Source organism: Pagrus major, chromosome 1, assembly GCF_040436345.1.
Source record: "Pagrus major chromosome 1, Pma_NU_1.0".
In the NCBI taxonomy this organism is placed as follows: domain Eukaryota; kingdom Metazoa; phylum Chordata; class Actinopteri; order Spariformes; family Sparidae; genus Pagrus; species Pagrus major.
The window spans coordinates 32,463,975-32,489,261 of NC_133215.1; the positions used below are offsets into that span (position 1 = coordinate 32,463,975).

General features: G+C 43.2%; 1 protein-coding gene across 2 annotated transcripts in view; it reads left to right on the forward strand.

Annotated features, from left to right (window-relative positions):
- Nucleotides 1–287: 287 nt before the first annotated feature.
- LOC141003712 (regulating synaptic membrane exocytosis protein 1-like) overlaps nt 288–25,287 on the forward strand; it is a 92,123-nt gene continuing 67,123 nt past the window's right edge. For both annotated transcript variants that reach the window (XM_073475156.1, XM_073475147.1), the window contains exons 1-2: nt 288–454; nt 24,543–24,756. In XM_073475156.1, the coding sequence (XP_073331257.1) occupies nt 288–454; nt 24,543–24,756 (381 nt within the window). The remainder of the gene's footprint in view (nt 455–24,542; nt 24,757–25,287) is intronic.

Below are 25,287 nucleotides of genomic sequence, written 5' to 3' on the forward strand. Positions count from 1 at the left end.
CCCCGTGAATCCGGGCGGTGGAGGGGAGAGGCGGGCAGGCGGGGGGTGGGGGGGAACGACCCAGAGAACGACCCGGAGAGGACGAACAAAAAAAGCACAACCGAGGGTGCCTGCGAAACATGAGCGGCTCGCACTATTCGCCGGAGCTGCGGCCGCCGCTGCCGCTCCGCCCGTGGACCATGTCGTGAGGTGTGGCTCGGAAAAAGCTCCGGGAGAACCTGTCAGCCGAAACGACTCGCCGCGGAGGAGGAGGAGGAGGAGAAGGTGGTGGGGTGGTGGTGGAAAAGATGTCCGCCTCGGTGGGGCCCCAGGGTGGCCCTCGCCCACCCACCGCGCCGCCGTCCATGCCGGATATACCGGACCTCAGCCATCTCACCGAGGAGGAGAGGAAGATCATCATGGCAGTGATGGCTCGGCAAAAGGAGGAAGAGGAGAAAGAACAAGCCATGCTGAAGTAAGGACAACATTTTTCTTCCTTTTCAGTGGAAGTTAGGTCGCGTAACGCGTCGCTAACCCCATCAGAAAGATGTCCCAGCTGTCTGTTATAACCTACATAACCCCACACACCCATCTCATCCAGCCACCGGCCGGTGCGTCCTCTCTGCTCTGCTCTGCGCTGACATCGTCTTTTCACGTGTCGGGCTCGTCTTGAACAGGCGGCGGCATCTTCCGACAAAATGTACCCAGCAGTGTTAGACACATGAGCAGTACGAGCTCAAGAGGAGTCAGCAGGATCAGACATACAGGGGGGGTGGTGGTGGTGGTGGTGGTGGGGGGGGGTTCCTTCTGAGACTCGATCAATAAATGAACACTATATACAGTCACAGTGAATGGAGATGACCCGAAACAGGGTCAAACGTGTTACAGGTGCAGATGGGGGGGCCGTGAGGATGAGGTGTGACGGTGCTGTGGTGGAGGTGGAGGTGTGGAGAGAGAGAGAGAGAGAGAGAGAGAGAGAGAGAGAGGGTGGGGGGAGGCGGTGGGGGCGCTGGTGATGAATCATTGCATTATCCATCCTTCACCCACTCCTTTTCATCAATCGGGACTGCACCCTATCCCTCAGCGCACCCATCCACAGCGCTCTGATTCCCCCTTTAACGCACGCATGCAGGCTGGAGCGGCTTCACCGGTGTAGGGTTTCTTTTTTTGCAGCAGCGTAGTAAATGTGTGTGTGAATGTGTGTGAGTGACAGAGAGAGAGAGAGAGAGAGAGAGAGAGAGAGAGAGAGAGAGAGAGAGAGAGATATCGCTTTGACAATAATGGCAACAACAATGACATTATAGCTCGCAGGCCCCGGAGCGACACAAACCGCTTTATGAGCCCGACAGACGGACGGCAGCGAGGCGGCGTGTACGATCGTTTGTGCTCCCCCTCGGCGAGAGAAGAAGATGGGGTGTGGTTGGGAATGTTAGCAGGCCTGAGTCGGACACGATACTGACTAAAAACTGATAGATACATTGTGGCACATTTGAAAAGCCCCTGGATGTTGATCAAATGGTAATCCATCGCCAAATACTAAGAATCTGTGTGAGAATAAGAAAAAGAAGGATGCTGTATGCTATACAGAGACTGTCAGCCACTAAAGGAGCACTGTGGGAAAATGATAGGAGCAATTGCTATAGGTCACTTTAAACCCACTATGTTAGAAGCATTGTAGTATTTTGCCAAGAGGACTGGCTGTGCTACAGCCGCCTCATACAAAGGCTTGGTTACATTGCAGGTTGATGCCTCAGGGGTTTCCACCACAAGCAAATAGCAATCTGAAGCACCAGAGCCAACGCCTGCACCGGAGCATGTGAGGGCCCTGTTCTCAGGCTCCATAATGAAGGAGGTTGCCATAGCAGGCGTGCAGCAGCGTCCTATAGCACTCTGGCTCACTTCGATTCTAATGGCTGTTTTCATTTCCTGACTGCAGCCTAAAGGGAAGCAGGGTGAGAGCCACGTCGGGCCCCTCGAGAGGAAGTGATGTATTTAATGTTGCATGAGGCACAGGCTCAGGTTCAGTCAATAATGGCTTCATCATCTGGCTAATCATTGATGGGACCGGCACACCATGGACAAAGGATTGATGGGGTTTTGGAAAAAATATGCAAATAATGGCATGTGAGCAACAGTTGGGCTGTCTTTAATATTTATCAGAGTATAGTTAGTAAGATCATTTTGTAAGATTCTGAGTGGATATGAGGTGAAATCACAAGATAAACGATTCCCCCCGTTATAATGCACTATAAGCAGATTCAAGGGCATCTCAAAGTGTCATTTATAATTTGTTTACACATCAGCCTTCACTTTTGGGTGCCCACAGGAGAAGTTATACTTGTTAAAAAACATCTATACACACTTATACTCAATGTACAACTGCATTATAGTGTTATGAAACATTATAAATGATTGTACACTGCTTATGAATTCAAAAATGGGAGACTTAGTGTAAAGTCTGGCCAGATAGATAAAAGAGAGGAATGTGCTCTAGTTTTTTGGCCCTTAAATGCATTCAGGAGCCATCTCTTCCTCTTTGAATTATGGGTAATATTAGAGAGAGGCCAGCCAGGATAAAATGTTAGCAGCTAAAGCTTCAGCAAACAACAGATGCATTCAAATTTGTACATGTCATAGGCTACGTAGCATATTGACATATCTACAAAACATGTCATATCATGTTCATATTATATGTTTATTACCTGGCTTTAATGATGGTGGGTGGGGAGGGCAGTGTGGTGCAGTTACAGGCGTCAAGGCTGCCAAGCCGGTGACTGCGGTTCATGTCTGTGTTTCAGCATTTGTTAGTGTCAAACCACTTGATATTTCTAAGGAGACCTCGGGACATCTCCAGCTGTGTTTGTGGTGACAAAACAGGTATTTTAAGCCAAAACATGATCTTTTCCGAACCTTAACCAAATGTTTATTGTGCCTTAACCCAGAGGTGGGACAAAGTCATTGTTTTGCAAGTCACAAGTAAATCTCAAGTCTTTGCTCTCATGTCCTGAGTCAAGTCCCAAGTCAAGACAGGCAAGTCCCGAGTCAGGTCTCAAGTCAAGACAGGCAAGTCCCGAGTCAGGTCTCAAGTCAAGACAGGCAAGTCCCGAGTCAGGTCTCAAGTCAAGACAGGCAAGTCCAGAGTCAAGTCCAAAGTCCTAAACAAGTCATTAGTATGCTATGTACACCAGTATTTATGGTTGCACAGAGGCACTACGCAAGTGGCCTATGCAGTAATGAGCATTTATACATGTGCACAGGTGTGTCTGTGTTGCTGGTGGTGGTGAACGGATTGCCAGCCGTACTTTCCCCTTTAAACACAAAGACTCCTTTGGCTCACAGCTAAGTCTCTGAGGGAGAGACAGCGGACAGGCCGAGTGTCTGCAGGGAGGGCACCGAGCTTGAACAACTTGTTTTCGGAGGAGTATAGTCCAAGAAGAGTGGCCAGGAGGGACTGCAGCAGCCAAAGAGTTCAGTGTATTTAACAGAGAAACTGCAGGTCACAATACCTGTTACTGGCACCGCTGCTAGGCACCGGAGGAGAAGCCGGAAAATGCAATGCTTCCAAGCGAACTGACCGGTGTCGCTGCGGTGCAGTTACATTTCAGGCTAGGGCTCAGGGCATGCACCTACACAGAGGCTATTGCTCAGTAGCGTATAGTCGTCTGCCCCCATCCATTAATTAATCGCAAATTCGCTTATTCGTTTATTCTGACAGCCCTATAAATAACACACTTTCACTAAGAAATATGGTGAAGGAAATATGTGACCTACAAGAAATCAGAGAAATCACAAAAAAGTCAGAGGCCCAGAGTCATCACACACACAGACACTGGAATTAAAATAATCACAAATAGTATTAGAAGGAGGAAGAGGAACCTTTTCTGGGATCTGGTGTCATGGTCATTAGCTCTGAAATTAATTAAGTGTTAACTTCTCTTTTATAGAAAAGGGCTTATAAGTAAAACATGCTGGTGCCTGTAAGATGTCAGTGAAAACAATCCAGCCTTTTCATTCACATTATTTATAGCCAACAGTCTTGTGTGAGTCAACTGGCACTGTGGTAAATGGTGTCTAGGTTTAAGGGTACAAGCAGCAGCGTGAGCGCACATGATATCTCTGTAAAAATCAGACTTATTTATCAATTTATGTTGTATTTATGTTGTTTGAACAAGGTCTGAATTCATTTCTGCTTAATTTAGCTCATGTGCTTGTGTATGCAACACAACTCAAAACAACCTATGAAACATGGAACAAATTCAACCTCATTGGCAGAGGTGGACATAAATACCAGCCATCAATGTTACCTGCCAGCAGTGAAAATTCACCTCCGAAAAGAACATTCTGTACCTTATGTCAAGACAGTTCACCTGGTCGTCACTGTCCAATCCAGATGAAGCATGGCCTGAGACCTGAGCAGCTGGCAGTGATAAGGTTTTACTGATATTGTCCTGAGTTTAACCTCCAGCATGAGAAAAGCTGAAGTAATCTGTTGCTGAGCAAGAACATCTGGTTCTTCTGGGCTAATAATTGACTCTGGTCAGGCTGTGAGAAGTCAACACCTGGGCTTTCCTTCACTGATCCAGAGCGCTAACCGACACTGTGTCCACGTTTAGTACACCGTAGACTTGAGAGACTCTAACCATTGGCTTGCTTAACCTCCATTGACTTCCTAATCCAGAGGATGTTAGTGGAGGGGAGCTGTCATGCTGAAATGCTGAAACACGGCAGTGACCAACCTCTCCGATCCTCCTTGTAGCACAGCACTCTTTTCTGTGAAACCCGACAACACTCAAGTTCCCACCCACCCCTGGGAGCTTTGGAGGTTTCCAAAATGTAAATATAGAAACAATGTGTGAGATATTGATACGCTCAGCAGAGAGGTTGTAGACATTTCAAACGGGGGTGGATGCAAAACATAGGGCCTTAAGGTCGGAGTGGTTGGTGTGGTAAATGGAGACACCCACTTGTGTTGCAGAACTAAAGTACAAGCAAACATGTTTAGTAGTAGTACTTGAATTTGCTGCACTCACATCTGGCTTAAGTCTTATTTTTAGTAACGTCACTCCTCTGATGTATAGGACAGTGTGAGGGGCCGACTGGGCTGCAGTTTGCTGCTTGACACCAGGTGGACAGGAGGAGGGGATGGAGGGAGGATTTAGAGGTTTTAAGGATTAGAGCAGTGGAAAGAGGGAAAAAAGGGGGAGACAGAAAGAATGGGAAGAGCTTCTGTAAGGGGTCCCACACACACACACACACACACACACACACACACACACACACACACACACACACACACTGCTAATCTCTTTACCAGGGCTCCCCAAAGTTGCAGGCTACAGGGTGCATCTACAGGGCAGCGAAGCCCCCCTTCCTGCCTGCTGTCTGATACGGCAGCTACTGTCCACCAAAAGGTCAACTGCAGTTTTGTGACCAAGATCCAGTGTAGGCTTTCATTTAAAGGAGAAACAGCTTGACTTCTATTTTTTTTCCCTTCAAGTGACAGTTTGGTTAGTGGTGGATTTGACTTCTACTCCTTAAACTTGAACAATATTAATACAATTATTTATTAGTTAGTTAATTACTTATTAAAATTATTATTATTATTATTTTTATCGTTGTTGAATGACTGCATATAATTTGAAGGAAGTTGCTCCTAGTAATGAACCGACAGAGAATTATCACCTGAATCTCCTCTAAGCTATATGACGTTTTAGCTTCTTTGTGCTTATTGTTTTGGTTTTTAAGGCTCACATCATAACTGTTTTGATTCATTCACATCAACAGTAGGAAACTGTTTTGGGCTCTGAAAACCCACTGTGAGATACCTGTCTAGCACCAAATGGCAGACATAGTTAGCTGTGTAGTGGAGCATTTGGCAGCTAAAGAGATGGATATTTGTCTCAGGAGTTAGATGAGGTTACAATAGAACTAAAAGAGAGTTTATATTGGTCCTACATTCATCAGGTGGCCAGAGACATGACCCCAAATGAATGCTAATGTTGCTGCATATCTAATGGCTCTGTGGATATGCAACTATTTGCTAAAACCTTGTCCTAACTGCATGTGAGCGTCCGATGCAATGCGATGCCAGATGCTTTGTTATACGAGTGAGAGAAATTAAAATAGAAACAGGGTATCGGGCTCAAAGCGGTGCACGGAGCTCGTTGCGCAGTGCTGCGTCGCTTGCGGGCAGTTAGAGAACACCACAATAAGAAACAATGAAATCAAGCTGATTTTGTTCCTGACGCTCGTGTCACATGCAGTTAGGACACAATGTAACACATCGGCTCTAACAGAGCATTTTTTTGAGAAAAAATGTCAATGTTATGTTAATACGTAGCATGTTGCGCAGCCCCTTAGTGGACAAAGAAGGAAAAGAAAATGTGTGCCGCTTTAAGCAGTGTCAAAGCAAAGACAGTTGTGCCTTTTTTCTGTCTGCAGGCAGTTTGAAAGTAGATATAAAATGGAATTTAATAGTAGCTCATTTAAACAGAAGGAAAATAACATGTTAAACTTCTCCAACAATGAATGATTGTCAAAATACACAGAATTGTTGTCATTTCAGTGACATTTTCAATTAATGCTCTCTATTAACAGATAACCTCACAGACATTTCTAATGAGGATGTACAAGTCATTGCACTCTTAATCTAATTGAAGGAATAGATGCCTTCTAAATGGAAGGGTTGATTATGTGGCGAATTAAAAATATACATACATTTGGGTCAATAGACGTGAAAGGATTATCTAAAGATATATATTTTAGGTGGAATTCTGAAGACAATAGAACCAATAAGACCAGTATTTTTTCCCCAGCTTACAGAGTATAAATCAACAAACTTTCAGGCGCTGCATGTGAAGTCACATCAGGAGCTTTTCTTCATCTGTCATAGTGAAAACTGCTGCTGTGACACTACTGATTGCGCTGTGGCCAGAAAAGTAACATGCTCGATATTACCTAAGTTTTCTTTGGGTCTTGTTTCAGACCCAAAGAAAGTACAGACATGGATCTAGTTTACTTTGTGACTAATTGCTTAAGAACATTTCCTGTTTTGTTTTTACCTACATTGCTGCATTTCATTGATATAGTATTTACTGTATTAGTGACGTATTGACAATTAAAATGAACAGAGTGCTGATTGTATTCTCATAAATGCATTAATTCCTTTTGAAAAATACAGTTATGACATATAAGTTTGCCTTTAATTAGTATGGTGTGCAAGACTCGGCTTCATTCTGCCTATAAAAAGAAATATGTTTTACCATACAGAATGTTAATTATGAACTTTTTACAGTTGCAGAGTTAAAAAGCCTAGAACTGTCAAGAGTATCATCTGTATCGTTTAAGTCTGTAGCGTACATTGGTCCTAAGATAATATAACTGACCTTTGAGTGATTTCTGTCCCGTTTAAATCCAAAATCCTTTTTCTTACTGGGAAAGTTTGAGCTTGTTTGCACAGCTGAAAGCAGTAGCAACTAGCATTATGTCAAGTTACCAAATTTTGTCTCTGGGGTACAAAAAAGGAGATTCCCACTAAACCCAATTTGGTATCGTTCAGTTGAGATAAAGAGAAACATTTTCCAGAGCAGACTTAAGAGTTTCAAGGTTTCTGTGAGAAAAATGCTAATGTTGAATTATGGATCAGGTCTGAAAATAGCACACACTTGGAAGCGGTTCCTGAAATATTTAAATATTCAGTTCACTGGCTGCTGTTGATGTTCTCAACCTTTTTTTTCTTGTTAACCTGTTTCAGTTTTGGCCCACTGCTGAATTCCACTAATTACAATGTGACATGTGCACAAGTCCATGTGCACAGATCTATGTTTGTGTGTATGTGTATGTATGTGTGTGTCTGTACATGTATGCATTTGCTCATGTGTTTTAATGTTAATGAGAAAGCAATGGTCATTGCCATGTTGCATAGGCAACACACTCGGATATGCACATACACTCTCATACAAAAATGTACTCACACACACTCAAAATCCACATATACACACCCCCACAGACACACAGCATCCACACTGTATGTCTGAGAGCATGTGCACTGCAATACTTATGTGAGGCAGTACACAAAATGCACCACAAACCCAGATGGTGTTGTAGTTTCCTCGGCCTGTGGATGAAAGCTTGCAGAAGGACAGAAGCGCTCCTGCAGAGACAGAATGCCTTTGTCACTGTACGGTTTATCCTCTTGCTTTGCAGCCAGCCTCCACTCCTTTCACAGACAGCTGGAGAGAGCGTGAATCCATGTGTTCCATATGTGTGTGTGTATGTGTGTATGTGTGTGTGTATTCAGTGTGTTCAGGATTGGATCTTCACACTTTGCTCTTGATTAAAAGAACTCAAAGGCAGTCGGGTGTGTCTGCAACACCTGGAGGAATGGAAGCCAGTGGGGGGCAGTGAGGTGGGGGTGGTAAGCAGCCATGTAAGTTAAAGTATGTAATTTGTGTTAAGGCTCTTTAACTTGCACTCCTCTTTTTTGTGCATCAGCCTGAAAATAAAATGATCCATTTTCTTGAACCCTTTTGATTACAGTTATGGTCCTGGTCTCTTGTGAAAGGTAACTCTCTTACTCTGGTCTAAGCAATAATGTAACACATTTACAGAGGCACAACATTTTATCAGACCAAATTATAGCATTTTTTTAAATGTGACACAGTTAAAATCACGAGGTTTTGAGCTTTCAAACAATTACTTTTTGAAGTTTAGTGACCAAACCACCCTCATATTGAAGCTGCTGTTAGGGAACAACCTGTTTTTGTATCCTACAACTATTCTGCCCTCATTTTATGCTTATGGACAGTAAAAGAAAGTCACTTTTTGTGTCCCATTGGTCTGGGGTTGTTTTCTGTGGTTTTGGGCTCCTAAATTCAAATTAAGAGGAATCTAAATATTTTAATAATCAGTGACATTTTAGACACCACCCTATCAACAGAACAGAACGCTGATGTTGGACAACTTGTTGGTCCCTTTCAGTGACAGTTTTTTAACATACAATTTCAGTATTGGAAATTATATTGGCACTGGACACTGGAGATTGTATGCCTTGTATTCTTTCAATAGGACCATAATTCTCAGGACACTGGGCTGTTTAGACAAACATTTGTCACCCACGGCAACCCCCTCACAGTGTCCTTTTAAAGTCAGGCCCAGAAATGGTATTCCCAGTTTGCTGTGAAGGAACTGGTCTAGTCTGCATGGAGCCCTGACCTCTACCTCATCAAGCAAGACCTAATCGCCAAACATCAGTGTTGGCCTCCTGCAGATCCTGGTTCAAAATCTGGTGTAAAGCCTGAAACGAGAAGTGTGGAGGCTGCTATACAGTAGAAACAATATTACTACTATACTACTATAACAGAACTGTAGCTATTTTTATGTACAACAGACTAGATGTTTTCATCAGTCATATAGGGTTGAAAAGTTTGGATGTCCACATGCTTTGGCCATGCAGTGTATGCATATTAAAAAAATCATGTAATACAGTCACACCCTCCTACTCTAAAACTGTTCCTGTTTCTCTCATTTTCCATGTCCTCAGACCTCTGAACTATCTTGTGTGATTTGGTAAACATCCTTGTATTTGTGTGTTGATACAGCTGGGCTGATCTGAGATCTGGTTAATCATTAGCTACAGCAGCAGAGACATGGGGGACAAAATGTGACAGAGAACCAGAACACGGCCTTTCACACTCTCAGAGGATGGGAAGAGATGGTGGCTTGTACTATGTGGGCTGGGTGGGACTCTGAGCGAGTGTGTTGAGAGAGAGTGAGAGACCTGAGTGAGCCTCTTTAGTGCTTCCAGACCTCCCCAGCATCAAAGTTTAATGAGAATGCATTCTACTTGGGCTGACCAGGCTCTCTCCATCTCTCCTTCCATCTCTGTCTGTGTTTGTGGTCAGAGGAAGTGATGGGATTATATCATGAGTGGCCACACACAATATTTGATGGAACTCAAATTTGTACCCTATGGTAACACCAGCCACCACTCAAAAAGTGTTGGTTGTGTTCAATGTTCATTAAATAACCATTCATTTTAAATAATTGTGAATTTGTTTATGTCTAGCACATGTGGCTGTGTGTGTTTTTGTGAGTGTGACATACCTGAAATGTAACTTAAAAAAAAAAAAATCAAGATTCTGTGCAATTCTATCATGGTTTATTTATAAAAAATATATACATATATAACCCTATCATCACTTCATTTAAATTCTGGCTTTTATCTTTTTGATGGAGTAAATATAGCATTAGTATCTGAACCACTATTACACATATAGTAGCTTGTAGCATATGATATACCCATTGAAAGTTCTTGTTTTGTGTAATAAATTAAAGTAAAAACCATCTTAAAGCATCTTAAATTCAATTAATTATTACATTCAACATACATTTCCAAAAGTACCTCGACAGCAGGCTACAACGCAGTGTTCTGCTGCCCTCTGTGGTTCTGCTGCACCTGTGAACACCACATCATCACTGATGTGTGTGCTCAGAGTTATGCTTTGCCTTGATTGGATGCAGATACAGTAGGCTATTGTTGGTGCACTTTGTAAGATGTTGCCAGAATTTTGGCTTAAAACATTCCAAAAAATTAACTAACATTGTCAACTGAATGTGATGAAACAACAGTGTTAAAGTTATTTCAAAGACATCTGGTATGTACTGTGTTGTGGAGATGTCTGATAGTATAGCTGCTAGATGTGCATATCACATTACCCTTAATGTTTAGTGTGCACATGACTAAACTGGTAACAAGAAAAAGCTGCATTTTCACAGATGTTTCCTCAGCATGCTTAAGTCTGGAGCACTATGTTGATTTACTCCACTCCTGCAGGAACATAACAGTTGCGAAACATGACTTCTGCACATACTGCTCAAGCACGACATTTTAAATGGAAACAAACCACAATACCAGCAGCTGATGTTGCACAACAATAAAAATCCAACGCAACAGTGTATGTAGCCCACAGAAAATTAAGTGAAGAAGAGGAAGGAGGGAGGGCTACAAAGGAGTGGGATGGTAGCTGAGGCTGCTGGGACAGAGTGAGGGGATTAGAGATTGTCTGTAATTACTCCACATCTACTCCACCAACTCGAGTCGTGGCTTATACGTCACCCAGCTGGCTGTGTGAGGTCAGAGGCTTTGTATGCTACATGTGATTGTGTTTGTGTCTGTGACTCAGAATTTAAAAGAGAGAGGAACAGTAGGACAGTCTATACGTATACAGTGATGTGGAAGAGAACATTGTTATCAATTCCTTGGCTTTGACAGAGTGGAATCTAATATAGAACACTGAAGATATGAGATACGAGTGAGGTATGAGTGGAAAAGAAATGAAGGAAATTGAGGAAGAGTTGGAGGGATATAAATGGAAAAGACAGAAAAAAATAAATGCATGGGGAGGAGGGAGATAGAGTGATAGACACACACACATACACACACAGATATGCACACATACACACTGAAGAGTCGATGCCAGAAAAGCACTCTGCTCCATGAATGTGGGTAAAACACTCACAACATCAATAAAAAGAGTTATCAACATCTAAGCACTTGCTCTGAGAGGGGCGTCTTAGCCTGATACTATAAGCTGAAGGCAGGCTAAAGCTATGTAGCTAAAGCCCTCAGTGTGTGTAATGATGGAGCAGTAACAGTGGCAGTGTTAGAAACAGAACTGAAACAAAAAACAAAATCAAGTCTTTTATTATTACAGTTTCTTCAGCCCCATAGACCCTTCAGTGACTCAATCATTAAAATGCCTGCGACCATCTCACTTTAGTTAGTGAAATTCTAGTATAAATCCCACTGTTGGTAAAGATATCAAATATGTCATGCTGAATGCTGATTACCATTAAAATACATGGTGCACATAACATCCACAGCTAAATGCTAACATGCTAACTATGGTGATTAAAAATGCCAATGTTTAGCAGGTAATGCTTTTTTTGATCTTATGTAAGCATATTAGCATCTTAACATTAGCTAATTAGCACAAACAGTATACAACAGTATATCACAGCAGACATTTTGACCAGTCAAGTCAAAGCACAGGTGTGACCAATAATACTACAGATGGCTCCATTCTATTAAGTCCCAGTAAGCCCTGCCAGTGAGTAAGCATTTACAATACCAGAGCCTTGGAACTAACTCACCTAAATGAAATGCAACCATCATTAATGTTATAAATTCCACCTGTGCTTTTCCTTCTTTGACAGGTCAAGATGTCTGCCGTGAAAGGGTCTATTGAATGAGTTACAATTTTGACTTGTTAATGGTAAATTAACATCAAATTGGGATCAACAAAGTTATTACAATTCATTCTGAAGGGGGCATGAATGTTTGTACCACATTTTGTGCTAAAAAGTAAACATCATGATGAAAAGTCAGGGGATGACCGAAGTCAGTAGGATTCAACATTGGTGGTCCATGAATGTCTATACAAATTTCATGACAAAAATATTCCTGTCATCCCTAGAGACACGATGCTAGTATGACTAAGTAAATTTAACCGTGAATATACAAAATGGCAGTTTAAAATTGTGTTGTGGCAATCCTCAGCTTTCAAATAACCGAGGTTAATAATTGTAAGGTTTGATGAGAAAGAGTTCCAATCCAATTCTGACCTCTGCATCCACTTGCCTTATCCACTCCATTTCTGTTTAAGGTAATGTGCTGGCAAGCACATATCCGTGCTGCAAACCACGGATATGGTAAATTTTAAGTTTAATATGTTCAAATGTTAAGGTTCTTTATGTTGTTGGAGTGGCCTTTCTTATTTAGTACTCTAGAGGCTTTTGGGTTTGGGGAGGTATCTATTTCCTAAGTTAGATTGCTATATTCAAACCCAAGGGTGGCTGTCTTGACAAATGGCTTGAGATCAGCTCATTTTGACATGCATAGAGGAACTATGTCTGTCCCCTGTCCCCCCTCCTCTTTGCACTAATCCTGGAACCTCTGGCACAAGCTATTCACCAGAACCCGTTATTCCCTGGTGTTCAGATTGGCCAGGAGTCACATAATTTGATGCTATATGCTGATGATATATTATTATTTGTAGCACAACCCCATCACTGCACTGCACTTCTCCACCAGAGAGGGCACCACTCTGGTTTTCAATCGAGAGCTCCCTTCTCTTCACCTCCCCTGGCTACCTCAAGAGGTTAAAACACATCCTATCATTTTGCATTTGCAGGGAATTTAGAAAAAAGTGTCTGCAGCCTACAAATCTGATCTTTACCTGTTCCCCTCAGCAGGGTTGTGGGTTAATCCAAAGCTCTGTATAGATAAGAAACCCTTCTACTGGAAAGTATGGGCCAAAAAAGGTATTATGTCCTTAAAGGTCCCATATTATACTGTTTTTCATCAATTTCACACAGCTGTCAGAGGTCCAACAACACTGTATTTGAAATGTATTGCCCCAAACCCATCCGTGGTCCTGAATTTCAGCTGTCTAAAAGTCGCTCAAGTGAGCTCTACTGAGAGCAGGCTGTTTCTGTGCCTGCACCTTTAATGCTAATGAGCTCCGTCTGCTAACGCCTGCCTTGCCTGCTACACGCCCCTCTCAGGGAGAGGATGCCGCTTTCGCTAGCGGTAGCATGCGCTAATGTTTACGGTTGATGTATCGCTATGGCTCGCCGAGATGCTGTTGTTCAACTGGTTGTATAAGCTTAATAAGCCAACACTCAGGAATTTGTGTGCTGTCCACCAATACATGAGAGACTCCCCACTCCCCAACACAACCACCTGGCTCCCATCCCCCACTGACCTGCAACAGGTAACATCTAAAAACAGTTAGCGAAAGCTGTGTTTGTCTCCAACAGTCTCCAAACTCTTGGACACTGTTCGCATAGTCTCTGTCTCCAGTCTGCACGTTTCCAGACTTTTTACTGTGACAACCAAGCTCCCTCCTAATATTATTAACATTAAACTCACTTCAAATGCCATTGCATAGCGGACCGAAGCGGAGCTAACTAGTTAGCCAATTTCAAGCTGACTTCACCATACTCGTAGGCAACTGTAAATACTATCAGAACGTGGCGACACTTATCTGTGGCTCGGGTGCAGTTGCTGGGTCCCGTATGGTTGGGACTGATCCTTTTACGAGGGTCAGTGTCGAGGCAAAGCCAGCTTTGTACTAACCCTCGTTACTGAAGCAGTCCGATGTGAAGTGGTTAGCACACACAAACAGACTTACAGGAACCGTAGCCGGCACGTTGTTGTTAAAAATGAAACACAACCACTGTCTCTTCTGTTCTTCTGGAGCTGGGACAGAATATAGGCACTTATGTTGATTTTTACAGCCAACAACAGAGCAATTTGCGTGTCTAGCTCTGAGTGACGACATTGCAAAACACTGCTATCTTACCGCTGGACACACCGAACTTCACCTCGGGGATGAACGCCCCCCTCTCGGATATCTCCGGGGAGAGGGGGAGTGTTTTCGGGCAGAGGAGCCCGGCCTATGCAAATCATTCCTTTTGTTACGTAACAACAGGAGCTGAATCTGAACAGCCTGTAGGAGCCCCGTTTTACCAGTGGGTGGGCTGCAGAGACCATGCAGGACTCGTTTGCTTTCCTCATTCTGGGAGTTGGTAGGCTCAGGGAGGACCAGTTTATACATGTAGAGACCAGAGAAAATGTGTTTTTCATAATATGGGACCTTTAAAAGATATGTATGATGGGTCTATATCTACATATTTTACTATGTTAAAGGAGCAATATGAAACACCTCAGAATCAATTCTTGAAATTTCTCCAAATTAGACATTTACTTAACCAGGCTATTCTGAATCATCAAGTTACTCTATTCAGATCTGATACACTTGGTGAAATACTTAATGTTTTTGGAAAGGGTAAGGAAGCTTCAATAGTTTAGTCGGCGCTGTAGGATAGGCTCAGTGATCAGATAGATGGCCTCAAACAGACACGGGAGGCAGACCTCAATCAGTCATTTAGTGATGAGGAGTGGAGTGCCATCTTGCAAAACCCTAAAACATCCTCTCATGAGATTAGGACCAGATTATTGCAATAAAAAAATTCTAAATTTGTATTTGTTAATTAGACCTCTACAGAATTACACAGGGTTGGATTAAGAGAGGACTCAGCATGCTGGAGATGTGGGGGCGCCCCAGGGACCCTTATTCAGTTACTATGGTCTTGTCCCAAGGTTCAGGTGGTTGTTGGCAAGGACATCCCATTTCTACTTAGCCTGTATGGATTGGGTGATTCTGCCCCTTTAAGGGCACCCCTAAACCACTGATGGGGTGGATCCACACAGTCATCATGCTGGGCTGAAAGCTCCTTGCTAGAGAATGGAAATTGGTGGATCTTCCTCCATCCAGTCTATGGTTTACCCAATTAAGTGTAGTGGCAGCCTATGAATGAGTTGACATAAAGAATGGTAAATCGGCTAGACCTGCACCACACTAAATGGGGGAAATATTGATTTTCTTATTGCGTAAGTGATAATGCTAGTTTCAGTCCAACACAGTTGTCATTTTCACGTCCAGCGCCCACATTGTGTAAATAGCTAATGTACTTGCGGCCCCCTGTGCGCCCCTGGATGTGTTGGTCTTAAAATGAGGTGTGGTCAGGAACACTAATGGCAGATTGTTATCTTGAGGCAGCGAAAAGTGACAGCACCACAGACCAACAAAAAGCTGCTCTAAAGACAAAGGTGCAGTCTGTTTACTGCTATTTAAAGGATGCATTAGATGCGCCTACGCAGGCGGGTTCACACCGTTCATACACTCTGATTTTATGATTTAAGAGGCTGCTCACAGTTATTTTAAACATTTCCATGGATGCAGTAATCTACCGTAACAAATATCATGGACAATTAATCATCAAAACTAAAAAGCTGTAGTTATAAACTCTCCAAAGGAAACAAGTCAGGCGTTTTAAATAATCAATGAAGTTTATCAGCTGCTCCTCATGTGCAAATTCACATGTTAATATAGAGATACACATATCGTTTCTGCTGCTGGAGGATCGCTGCAGGTAATGTCATTAATAATCCTCATTAAGGACGCATTTTTTCCCTCTTATCCCACCGTTATTGATCATGATCATGACCCGTCCTGCCTGATCCACAGACTGAGATCCGCAGACACACAAAGAGACGCAGCAGTGCGCCTCCTCCTCAGTTAAATCACAGTGTATTTTTTCATATACAGTCAAACAGAGTTGTTGATGGGACAGATGATTGTGAAATGGCGGGGCAGAGGGTCCAACAGCCGAGGATCACATCTTTTTCCATCAGCGAAGAAGAGTGCCACCGGTTAATGTGTGCCAGGCCCTGGCGCACCTGGCTCTTAATGGGAATGGGAGACGACACTCTGACAGGTTTGATTTATGTTCCACCCAAAACACACCCATGACTAATTCAGAGTCTAAATACAACCCCTTTGCACCGTGCGTCACACTTTGCTTCCAGATTATCAATTATAGAATGGACTTGGACACGCCCTAAACGCACTAGGTGCAATTTAGACCATGTGCTGTAGACCGTCTAAATAGGGCCCAAAGTCTAGCTTCCACACACCATCATTGCTCCCCTAAAGCTGTGTACTAAACCAGCAGGTTTATGTGACTACAGAAGTCAGTGTAGATGTGGCTCAAACATTGGATCCTGGAAAGAATGACAGCTGGGAATCAAACCCCATCGAGCCGGGGAGGATTGACCAGATTGTTTGAGAAATTGCTGCCCTATAGATAGATACACAGTGGCCATCTGGGTGCTTTATTTCTGCTTGCTTTATGAAGTTAGTATCATTTTATAGCCTTTTGACAATGGAGGGAGTCAAATATATAAAAGTCGTCATGGATAACATCATGGCAGGCAAACAAGAAAGCAAAGAAGGTGTTTACATGTGTTTAATCAGCCATCTGTTGCTGTTCTCGTTCCTTACTTCTTTCTCCTTTCATCACTCTCACACGTCATACTCCAGCAGGACTTTTTTTTAAGGTTTTCTTTTTACACATAACTCCGTTCGTCATTTCCAATAAATCACCAATGTTCCTGCTTTTATAAACTGATTACTGCTGTTCTTAAGCACATCTATCTATTCTTTCCCTCTTCTTCCTCTTTCCATCATCCTGTCTCCATCCTCTTTCCATCATCCACTCTTCTCAAGTGGTATTTATAGAGTGGCTCCGGATACATCGGCTTCTCTCCTCTGCTGGTCTCTGGCCCACGCTTGTTTCCGTCTTGGCTCTCTTTGTTCATCCTTTGCTTTTTTGCTTGTTCTCCTTCCTCCTCCTCCTCCTCCTCCTCCTCCTCCTCCTCCTCCTCCTCCTCCTCCTCCTCCTCCCTGTAGACAGCTGTTTGTCTATCTATCTCTTTTGGAGATGGGAAGACTTCTGGGATTGTGTACACACACTCTTCACCTGTTCTTCCTGTCTTCCTGTTTCCTCCCCCCTCTCTGTGTCTTCTCCCTGTCTGTGTCTTCTCCCTTTCATTTAGCTCTTCTGATCACCACACCTCCACCCCTGACTCGTCCTTTCCTTCTCACAGCGTGTGTCAACATGTCTGTCATCTTCCTGGTCTCTAGCACCCTCAGTTGTGCTGTCATGGAGTGCTGGGATGATTCAACCAAAAGCTCCAAACCTCTGAAAAATGCCTGTTTGTCTGTTACACCCATTAGTGTCCACTGACTGCTCACCTCAGCGGGTGAGGGTTGACTTTTCGGGGACGTAGCTTTAGCCGGTATTTTAGCATGATATCACGTATGCAGTCATCATGTGCATATTTAAGACTCTTTTACAGGGATCTCATGAACAAGTCAGCTTGCGATGGGGTTTTTCAACCATCTGAGAGAATTTAAGCGTTAGCATTAACTTATGCTAGTTAGCTGCAGCTGATAAGATCTGTTAGCTACAGTTGCCATTTCAACCACCAAAATCCATGACCAACAGTTAAAAATTGAGAGGCCTCGTTTTGTTTACTTCTGTGTGAAATCAAAGACACATTTTTTCAAAAATTGTGCACACTACTTGCAACAGGCCATGAATGTATTATAGACCTGGACACGGAGCTGTCGCTCAGCCAATTTTGCCCAGTGGTCAACAGGCAGTAATGCAGAAAATTCTCTTCTGGCTCAAAAAGCATTTTCGTCAGATGTCAGACATCAATTATATCTCTTTTTATTATGTATTTTTGATTCATACAGGTTTTATATTAATATATTCATCAGAGGTGTGTAAATCTGTGACATCATCACAATAAAAGTCCATGGACAGAGCAGAAATTCGTGGGTGGAGCCAGCTTGAGAAACACTACTGCATGGTCAGTAGGCCGCAAAACCAGGAAGTAAACTGGAAGCTAGAAAACATTATTGGTTTGCGCCAGGTGAGCAATTCTTATTGAACTGAATAGGTGCCATCTTTGCATTTGGTATCTAGTTCTTATAAATCTATGCCACAGGTGAAAAGTAAGCAACCAACCAAGAGAGCAGGTCATAGTGAACAGCCTATCAGCACCTCCTGCTGCCCTGTGCCAAGAGCTGAAACATACAGACTGCTTCTCTTCTCATTTTTTGTGCCTCCTCCAACTGAGAAAGAGTCACCAGGAATCAGCTGATGAGACAGAAATAGTACTGCTCACAACACACATGCACACACACACACACACACACACACACACACACACACACACACACACACACACACACACAGAGCCTTCCCCCACTCCCCTCCCCATCCTTGGGCAATGTATTCATAGCGGTGCTAATTAACAACTCCACACCAGCGACTGGTGAAGAGAGTGGAGACACAAGAGGGAGAGATAAAGAGAACAAGAGAGAGAAGGGAGAGAGAGGGAGGGAGTCCTTGGACATGCTGAGCTGAATATGTGAGGCCCTAGGCAAAGGCAAACCCATACATGTGTATATGTGGGTTTTCTGTCTGTTTCATTGTTTATACTCGCCGATGTGTGAGAGTGCATGTAACTGTGTTCATGTGTGCCCATTTGCACTCTTGTTTTGACAAGGCCAAAGCAGGGCTAACCCACATCTGGCTCTCTGGCTGTGCCCGCTGGCCCATGGTGTTGACCTAGAGAGAAGAGGCAGCCACAGTTCAGCCGGTTCACACCACTTGGACCCCCCTGGTCACTGTCTGCCAGGACCACATGCTGACAGTGTCACACTACAGTTGTGTAAATTGGTTACTTTTTTTCAGAAATGAGTAGCATACTGTAACGGATAGCTTGTTTTGCACATTCCGTAACAACACTGGTCTTGGCGAGGGCATGTTAGCTTAGTGCTCGGGCTGGAGGCTAACTTCTGCTAGAACAGGACATTAAAACCGTCCAGACCGGTAACTCCAGAGTTGTTTCTCTTGTTAGCTGTCTGACTTAGCTAACTTAGGGGTTATACAGTAGGTTAGAGGTTTTTACACTTTGCACACCTTTTACTAATTGAGCCACGATGTATCATTTTCTATTTTATAATGTGTTAAATACAGAAGATATGACTTAGGGTGTGGAAAATAGCATGCCTATGTTTGACAAGGGAAAGTAACATCGTACCTCAATAAATTATTTTACCTACAGTGTCGTTCACAATCCACCCACAAATTCAACGGGATGTTATGCGCCATACTGTTGGAAGTTCTGTCTTTTTTAAGGTGTGAAGAAGATATGGGGCTCGCAAGGCGGTGCACAGCGCAGCGCAGGTGTCATTGCTAGTTTCAGTCCAACACAGTTGTCATTTTCACGCCCAGCGCCGGTGTTGTGTAAATAGCTTGCGCCCACCTGTGCGCCCCTGGGCGTGTTGGTCTTAAAATGAGGTGTGGTCAGATGCACTGATGATGGATTGCTATTTTTAGGCAGTGGAAAGTGACAGAGCCACAGACCAACAAAAAGCTGCTCTAAAGTCAAAGCCGCAGTCTGTTTACTGCTATTTAAAGGATGCATTAGATGTCTCTGTGGGGCAGAGGGTCCAGCAGCCAAGGATCACATCCCTGTACGTCACTGAAGACGAGTGCTACTCTTAATATGTGCCAGGCCCTGGTGCACCTGGATCTTAAAGGGAATGGGAGACGACACTCGGATTGGTTTGATTTATGTTCCGCCCAAAACACACCCATGACTAATTCAGAGTCTATATACAACCGATTTGCAGCGTGCGCTGCGCCCAGATTATCCACCGTTTAACTGGCAAAATGGACTTGGACACGCCCTAAACGCACCAGCACACTGTGCTTTAGACCATGCGCTACAGACCGGCTAAATAGGGCCGATGGAGTTGATATTTATGTGGATGGAGTTGATATTTATGTATTTTACATACATTAGTAAATTTTTGTGCTCCAGCCAGGTACTCTAATGCACTACAAACAAAAACTGAACCTTTGTGGACTGAAGGATTGTCCCTATAGATTGATTGGTTGCCACAGCGCTCTTCTCTCAGGCTCTTTTTCATGGCTTAGGACTGTATTTGGAGCCCCCATCTTCATTTGTCATTACATGATGAAGGCCCCAGCACCACACCAACAAAAAAGAACAGTAATAACAGTCATAACTTGAAAGACAGTCCGATGTCAGTGTTGAGGACCTCTTTGTTTGCACCTCACACAACATGTGTACAGTGTACAGTGACCAGAATTGTACCTTTGTAACAATTTACCTCTAGTGCAGAGTAATTTAGGAATGTTACGTCATTTAAGTTAATAATAGAACCTTTTCACTGTAGCCATTTGGACATTTCACAGCAGGTGAAACACAGATATAAAGCTGCATTAAGTTATTCTTGGCCACTGTGGGACAGCAGTACAATTTCATGTCTATACATCCATCCTTGATTAGCATTTATCTGAGCTGTGTTTCTGTCCACCCAGTTGATGTGAGAACAATATTCTGTCTCCTTGCCTATGAAGTTAATGATACGAGTTACAGACTGGGAACTCCACCATCATTCAGTGAGCTAAAGGAGGTTTAAAGGCTACGTAGAGCTGAAGGGAAGGGCTGAGCTTGGTAGCCACATATAATATGGGTTTGTCATGATAAGCAACCCTTTTCACTTTATACATAGTAAAATGACTCATTGCTAATATGTAAAAAAAAAAAAAGTGTTTTTTAAATGACATTAAAACCGACTTTTACCCAACAACACAACTACAACATTTAGTAGCTGTAAAGTGGCTGAAGAAAGAGTCTGTCTGCTGTACTTGTGCTTCACCACCTGTGATCCCAGGTATGGTGACTGACCCCTGGGGAGGCAGCAGGCTCAGGCCTGTAATCAATGAGCACACAGTAGAGTTAACACAGAGAGCAGGTCTTTTCCTGGGAGGAAATTCACAAACTGATTACGTTTACATCAGTATGGTTTAGGTAGAAATTATGATGTGTATATGAACAGTGTGCTGACTCAGCAGGCATGAATCTGGACCGTTAATAGGATGTGAATGTTAAATATTGGATGGTGTCGGTGTGACAGTGGCTGCACGTGTCCTGTGAATGCTGTAGCTGAGTAATGTATATTCTGTATGAGCTGAATTCTTACAGTCGCTCGCTTGTCAGTTGAGGACCAATTTCACCGTCACTGAATATTGTATGTATTTATGGAATGTATCATTTATAGTGTCAGTCTGCCCTTTTTCTATTCACTGTTTGTGAGCGTGTTCCCATTAAACATTCACTGCACACCTCAGTCAGTCAGTTATCAAACTGGGAAAAAACATCTGTACAACTAAATAATTATGATTTAAAGCTACATTAATCAATACTTTTATATAAATGACTTTGTAAGATGGAAGGGAATTGTCACCAGCCTGTTGTGGCGCCCCCTATGGAGGACTGAAACTACAAAATCAGAAATAGATAAAGTATTAAATGAATTGCTCAATTAATAAAAGCCATCAAATGCACCAAAAATAATAATGAAAATGAATGTTTGTTGATTTCTGAGCCATTTATGTATGTCTTCATTGTCCCCAGGTGAGCAACACATCAGTTAAGACTGAATCACTGAATGGGACTTACTCTTACTAACATTTAAGAGATATCTTTGTGCTTTACCATTTCCTGTGGACATGAAATTGTCCAGACCTTTCCTCCATCCAGAGATTTTCAGTCAGACGTGATGAGACTCTGCTCGCTGCTGCAAAGCTTCTTTGTGATTTGGACTGAGAGCACAGATTTATTTTATTTAAAAAAAGTCACCTCGTGCAGCTTTAGCAGTGCGTGTCTGCTGAATGTGTGGAAGTGGTAGAAAAGACTGATGAAACCGTGGCTCTAAGAACAGGAACAGCTGGTGCACCGACACCCGCTGACACCCAGCATTTGACGCCACCGCGTTGTCATGACAACCGGCTGTGCACCCTCTGTTTCTGACAGCTGTTCCCATGGCGCCTGGGCTTGGCTCAGCCTCTGGACTCCCGTTGGCAGGATAGATAGCTTCTCAGGGTCAGGGGTCACGTTTATGACGTTGCAGCCGTGGCGGTGTCATGTTGTTTTTCCATCTGAATGATGTACAGATCAGTTTAGCTGAGGTTCGTGTTGACTCTATGTCCATTTTTCATTATTTTTTGCTAAATGAAAGCCTACTGTATGTATATGAAACAGTTATGAGTAAAAACATGTATGTGCAAGTCAAATTGGTACATGTCGTGATTATATTTGAGTGTGCAGACTCTTTCCACTTAAAATATACTTCCTGGATTCCACTGAAAGCTTTATCAAAGTGTCTGTTATTCCTCCTGTCTTCTTCAGTCAAGCACAGCCGACACATTTGACATACTGTATAAAGAGATCAGAATGTGCGTGATGGTATAAAACAATGACACAGTGGTGATCTTCATCATCTTTACTTATATGGGTAAACTTTAAAGTGCCTGACCCTGCATATAGACGGCACAGATGCTTTGATGTTGAGCCGCCTATCTGTCCCCTTCAGGCATTACGAAACGTCAGCATTTGAACTTAAACACAGCATACCAAATATCTGAGAAACATGCGTAACCTTGACCTCAATGTGTTTTGTGTTTTCCATGAAATATTCTTCAGATTTCATTCAACATTCCACGTCACGAAATCTCTGTCCCTGGTCCAACCACTCCTTGTCTCAGCTGATTGGCCAAATGTGTCCTGGTCCGCCAGTCACCTCCCTGTTCCAGCTCTGTATGGTGGCAGTCTGCTGTCTCTGCTCAAGCACTATAGAGACAGTTTGAAAAGGCACTAGTGAGGGGGAGGAATGTACAACTAGCTGCTGTCAACTCGTTTCCTGGAGTTTTTCATTTGGCAACCTGTGAAAGGTTTTTTTCAGCCTGTACACTTTTTGGGAATTAAATAACGCTGTGTTTAGACAGCTTGTTTTTTTCAGCTTTTTTCCAACTCGAAAGTATTCTGTGAAGACAAATCATCGTCTCTGGACTTTGTGTGGGTCATGGTGGAGGACTGTTATCTGTTTGATTTTTACTACCACAAAAAGCTACTGACAACAGGGCAGGTGTTATGTTTTCTACCTGTTTCCTACTCAGCAGCTGAGCACTACAGACATGTCTGCTTTCAATAGACCCAGGTGATCCGAGTTTCACACCATTCAATGTCTTTGGGTATTTGGGAGTGTCGGTCGGATAAAACTTGCAATTTGTTTCCTTCTTTGGGATTTCTGAACTTGTGATGGCCGTTTGATGGCTATTTTTCTGCTATTTAATAAACTTAGTGATTAATCAATAATGACTGACCTGCTCTATTACACTTCATATGTATATACTATATACTGTATATTTTAGGAATATTGATGATTTTCTCTCTCTGAACCATTAAGCAATGAGCAGGAGGCACTCAGTGTCCTGCTAAACCAGTGGGCCTTCCTCTCCTACACAGTTTTATGATTCTCTCGTGTTGACCTCAAAATTGTGAATACCAATGCTTGTCTTGATGCATTTCTCTTGACAATAACTCGCAGACACGTCTGTAAAGTCAGTTTTCCGCTTCCACAAATAGGCAAATTGACTGCAAAGCTTTAAATGAAGCCATCTCCTTCCTCTCTGTCTCTCTCACTCAGCGAGGTAATTAAAGTGGCTGTCTGGGTCACCTAGTGCATATGAGAGCCATGCTATGCTAATGCAGTGTTCCTCTGACAGTTCTGTTGAGACAACATTGTGGGTGTTTTCACACGGCCTGATTTGCAATTCACACTCGGGTTACGTCCATCAGAGGCATCCCGGGAAGCAGGAGGGGAGAGGCTGTGAGCCTCAGAGAGCAAAACTGAGCTCAAGTTTCATTTAATTGCGTCTATGAATTTCTTGAAAGGCACCTTTCAACTGAAGCTCTAATTGCCAGTTATTTTGCTAGAACTGAAATGTTGTTCTCAAACATGCGGATCACTTCGCTATTGTTTCTGGTAGATGTGTTTATTTTGAAAGAAGTTATTCAGTAATTCATAAATTCCACCACGTCCTGCTTTGTTCCTTTTTTGTCTTTGTTTTTATGAATTATATTTAGACAGGATGATCTGACTGAACACGTTTAAGGGTAAAGTTGACCAAATACAAAAAGTTTGGGAGTGCATGATGTACCACTAATGGCCAATCTTCTATTTTCCTTCCTCTGTTTTTCTCAGAACACTGCACCAGCAGTTTGAGAGCTACAAACAGGAGGTGCGTCGCATCGGGGCAGAGACGCGGCGTCAGCAGACCCAGCAGAAGGACGACGCACCCACCTGCGGTATCTGCCGCAAGACCAAGTTTGCAGACGGCTGCGGCCACCTCTGCTCCTACTGCCAGACCAAATTCTGCGCCCGCTGTGGAGGGCGGGTCTCTCTGCGCTCCAACAATGTGAGGAACCTGACCTCTGACCTCCTCCTTTCCCTTTCTCCCTCTCACACTCACCTCATTCCTGCTGTAGCTGATGTTCAGTTGGTCCTTCTGCTTCTGTGTTGTTATCGTCTGCTGTGTTGCTTCCTGGTCACACTTTGGTGAGACCAAAGTGTATTGGAAGAATGGCTTGGCACCAGTCATAGAGTCTTCAAGGCTCATTTTAAGTCTGAGGCTGTATTGTTGTGGAATGGTTATAAATTGATGCACCTTAATTCTCTTGAACGCACACCAGTAACAGCATCTGTGTTGTCCTGTGTCTCCCGTGACTGCACTGCAGCCATCAAACACACATGTTAGGCAGTGGCAGAGCTGACCTTCTCAAGCAAAATACCTAAACAAAGATCAGGCCCAGTGACAAAAAGAGAGGCGAAGAGGCGTAAAGGGTTCAGGTAGGGTTGTTACAGGAATGCAGGAAGGCTGTAATTAGCTCGTATTTGCAACAGTTAGAATTGATTCCAATGGCAGCCCAGTTCGCAGGAAAAAAAGGTA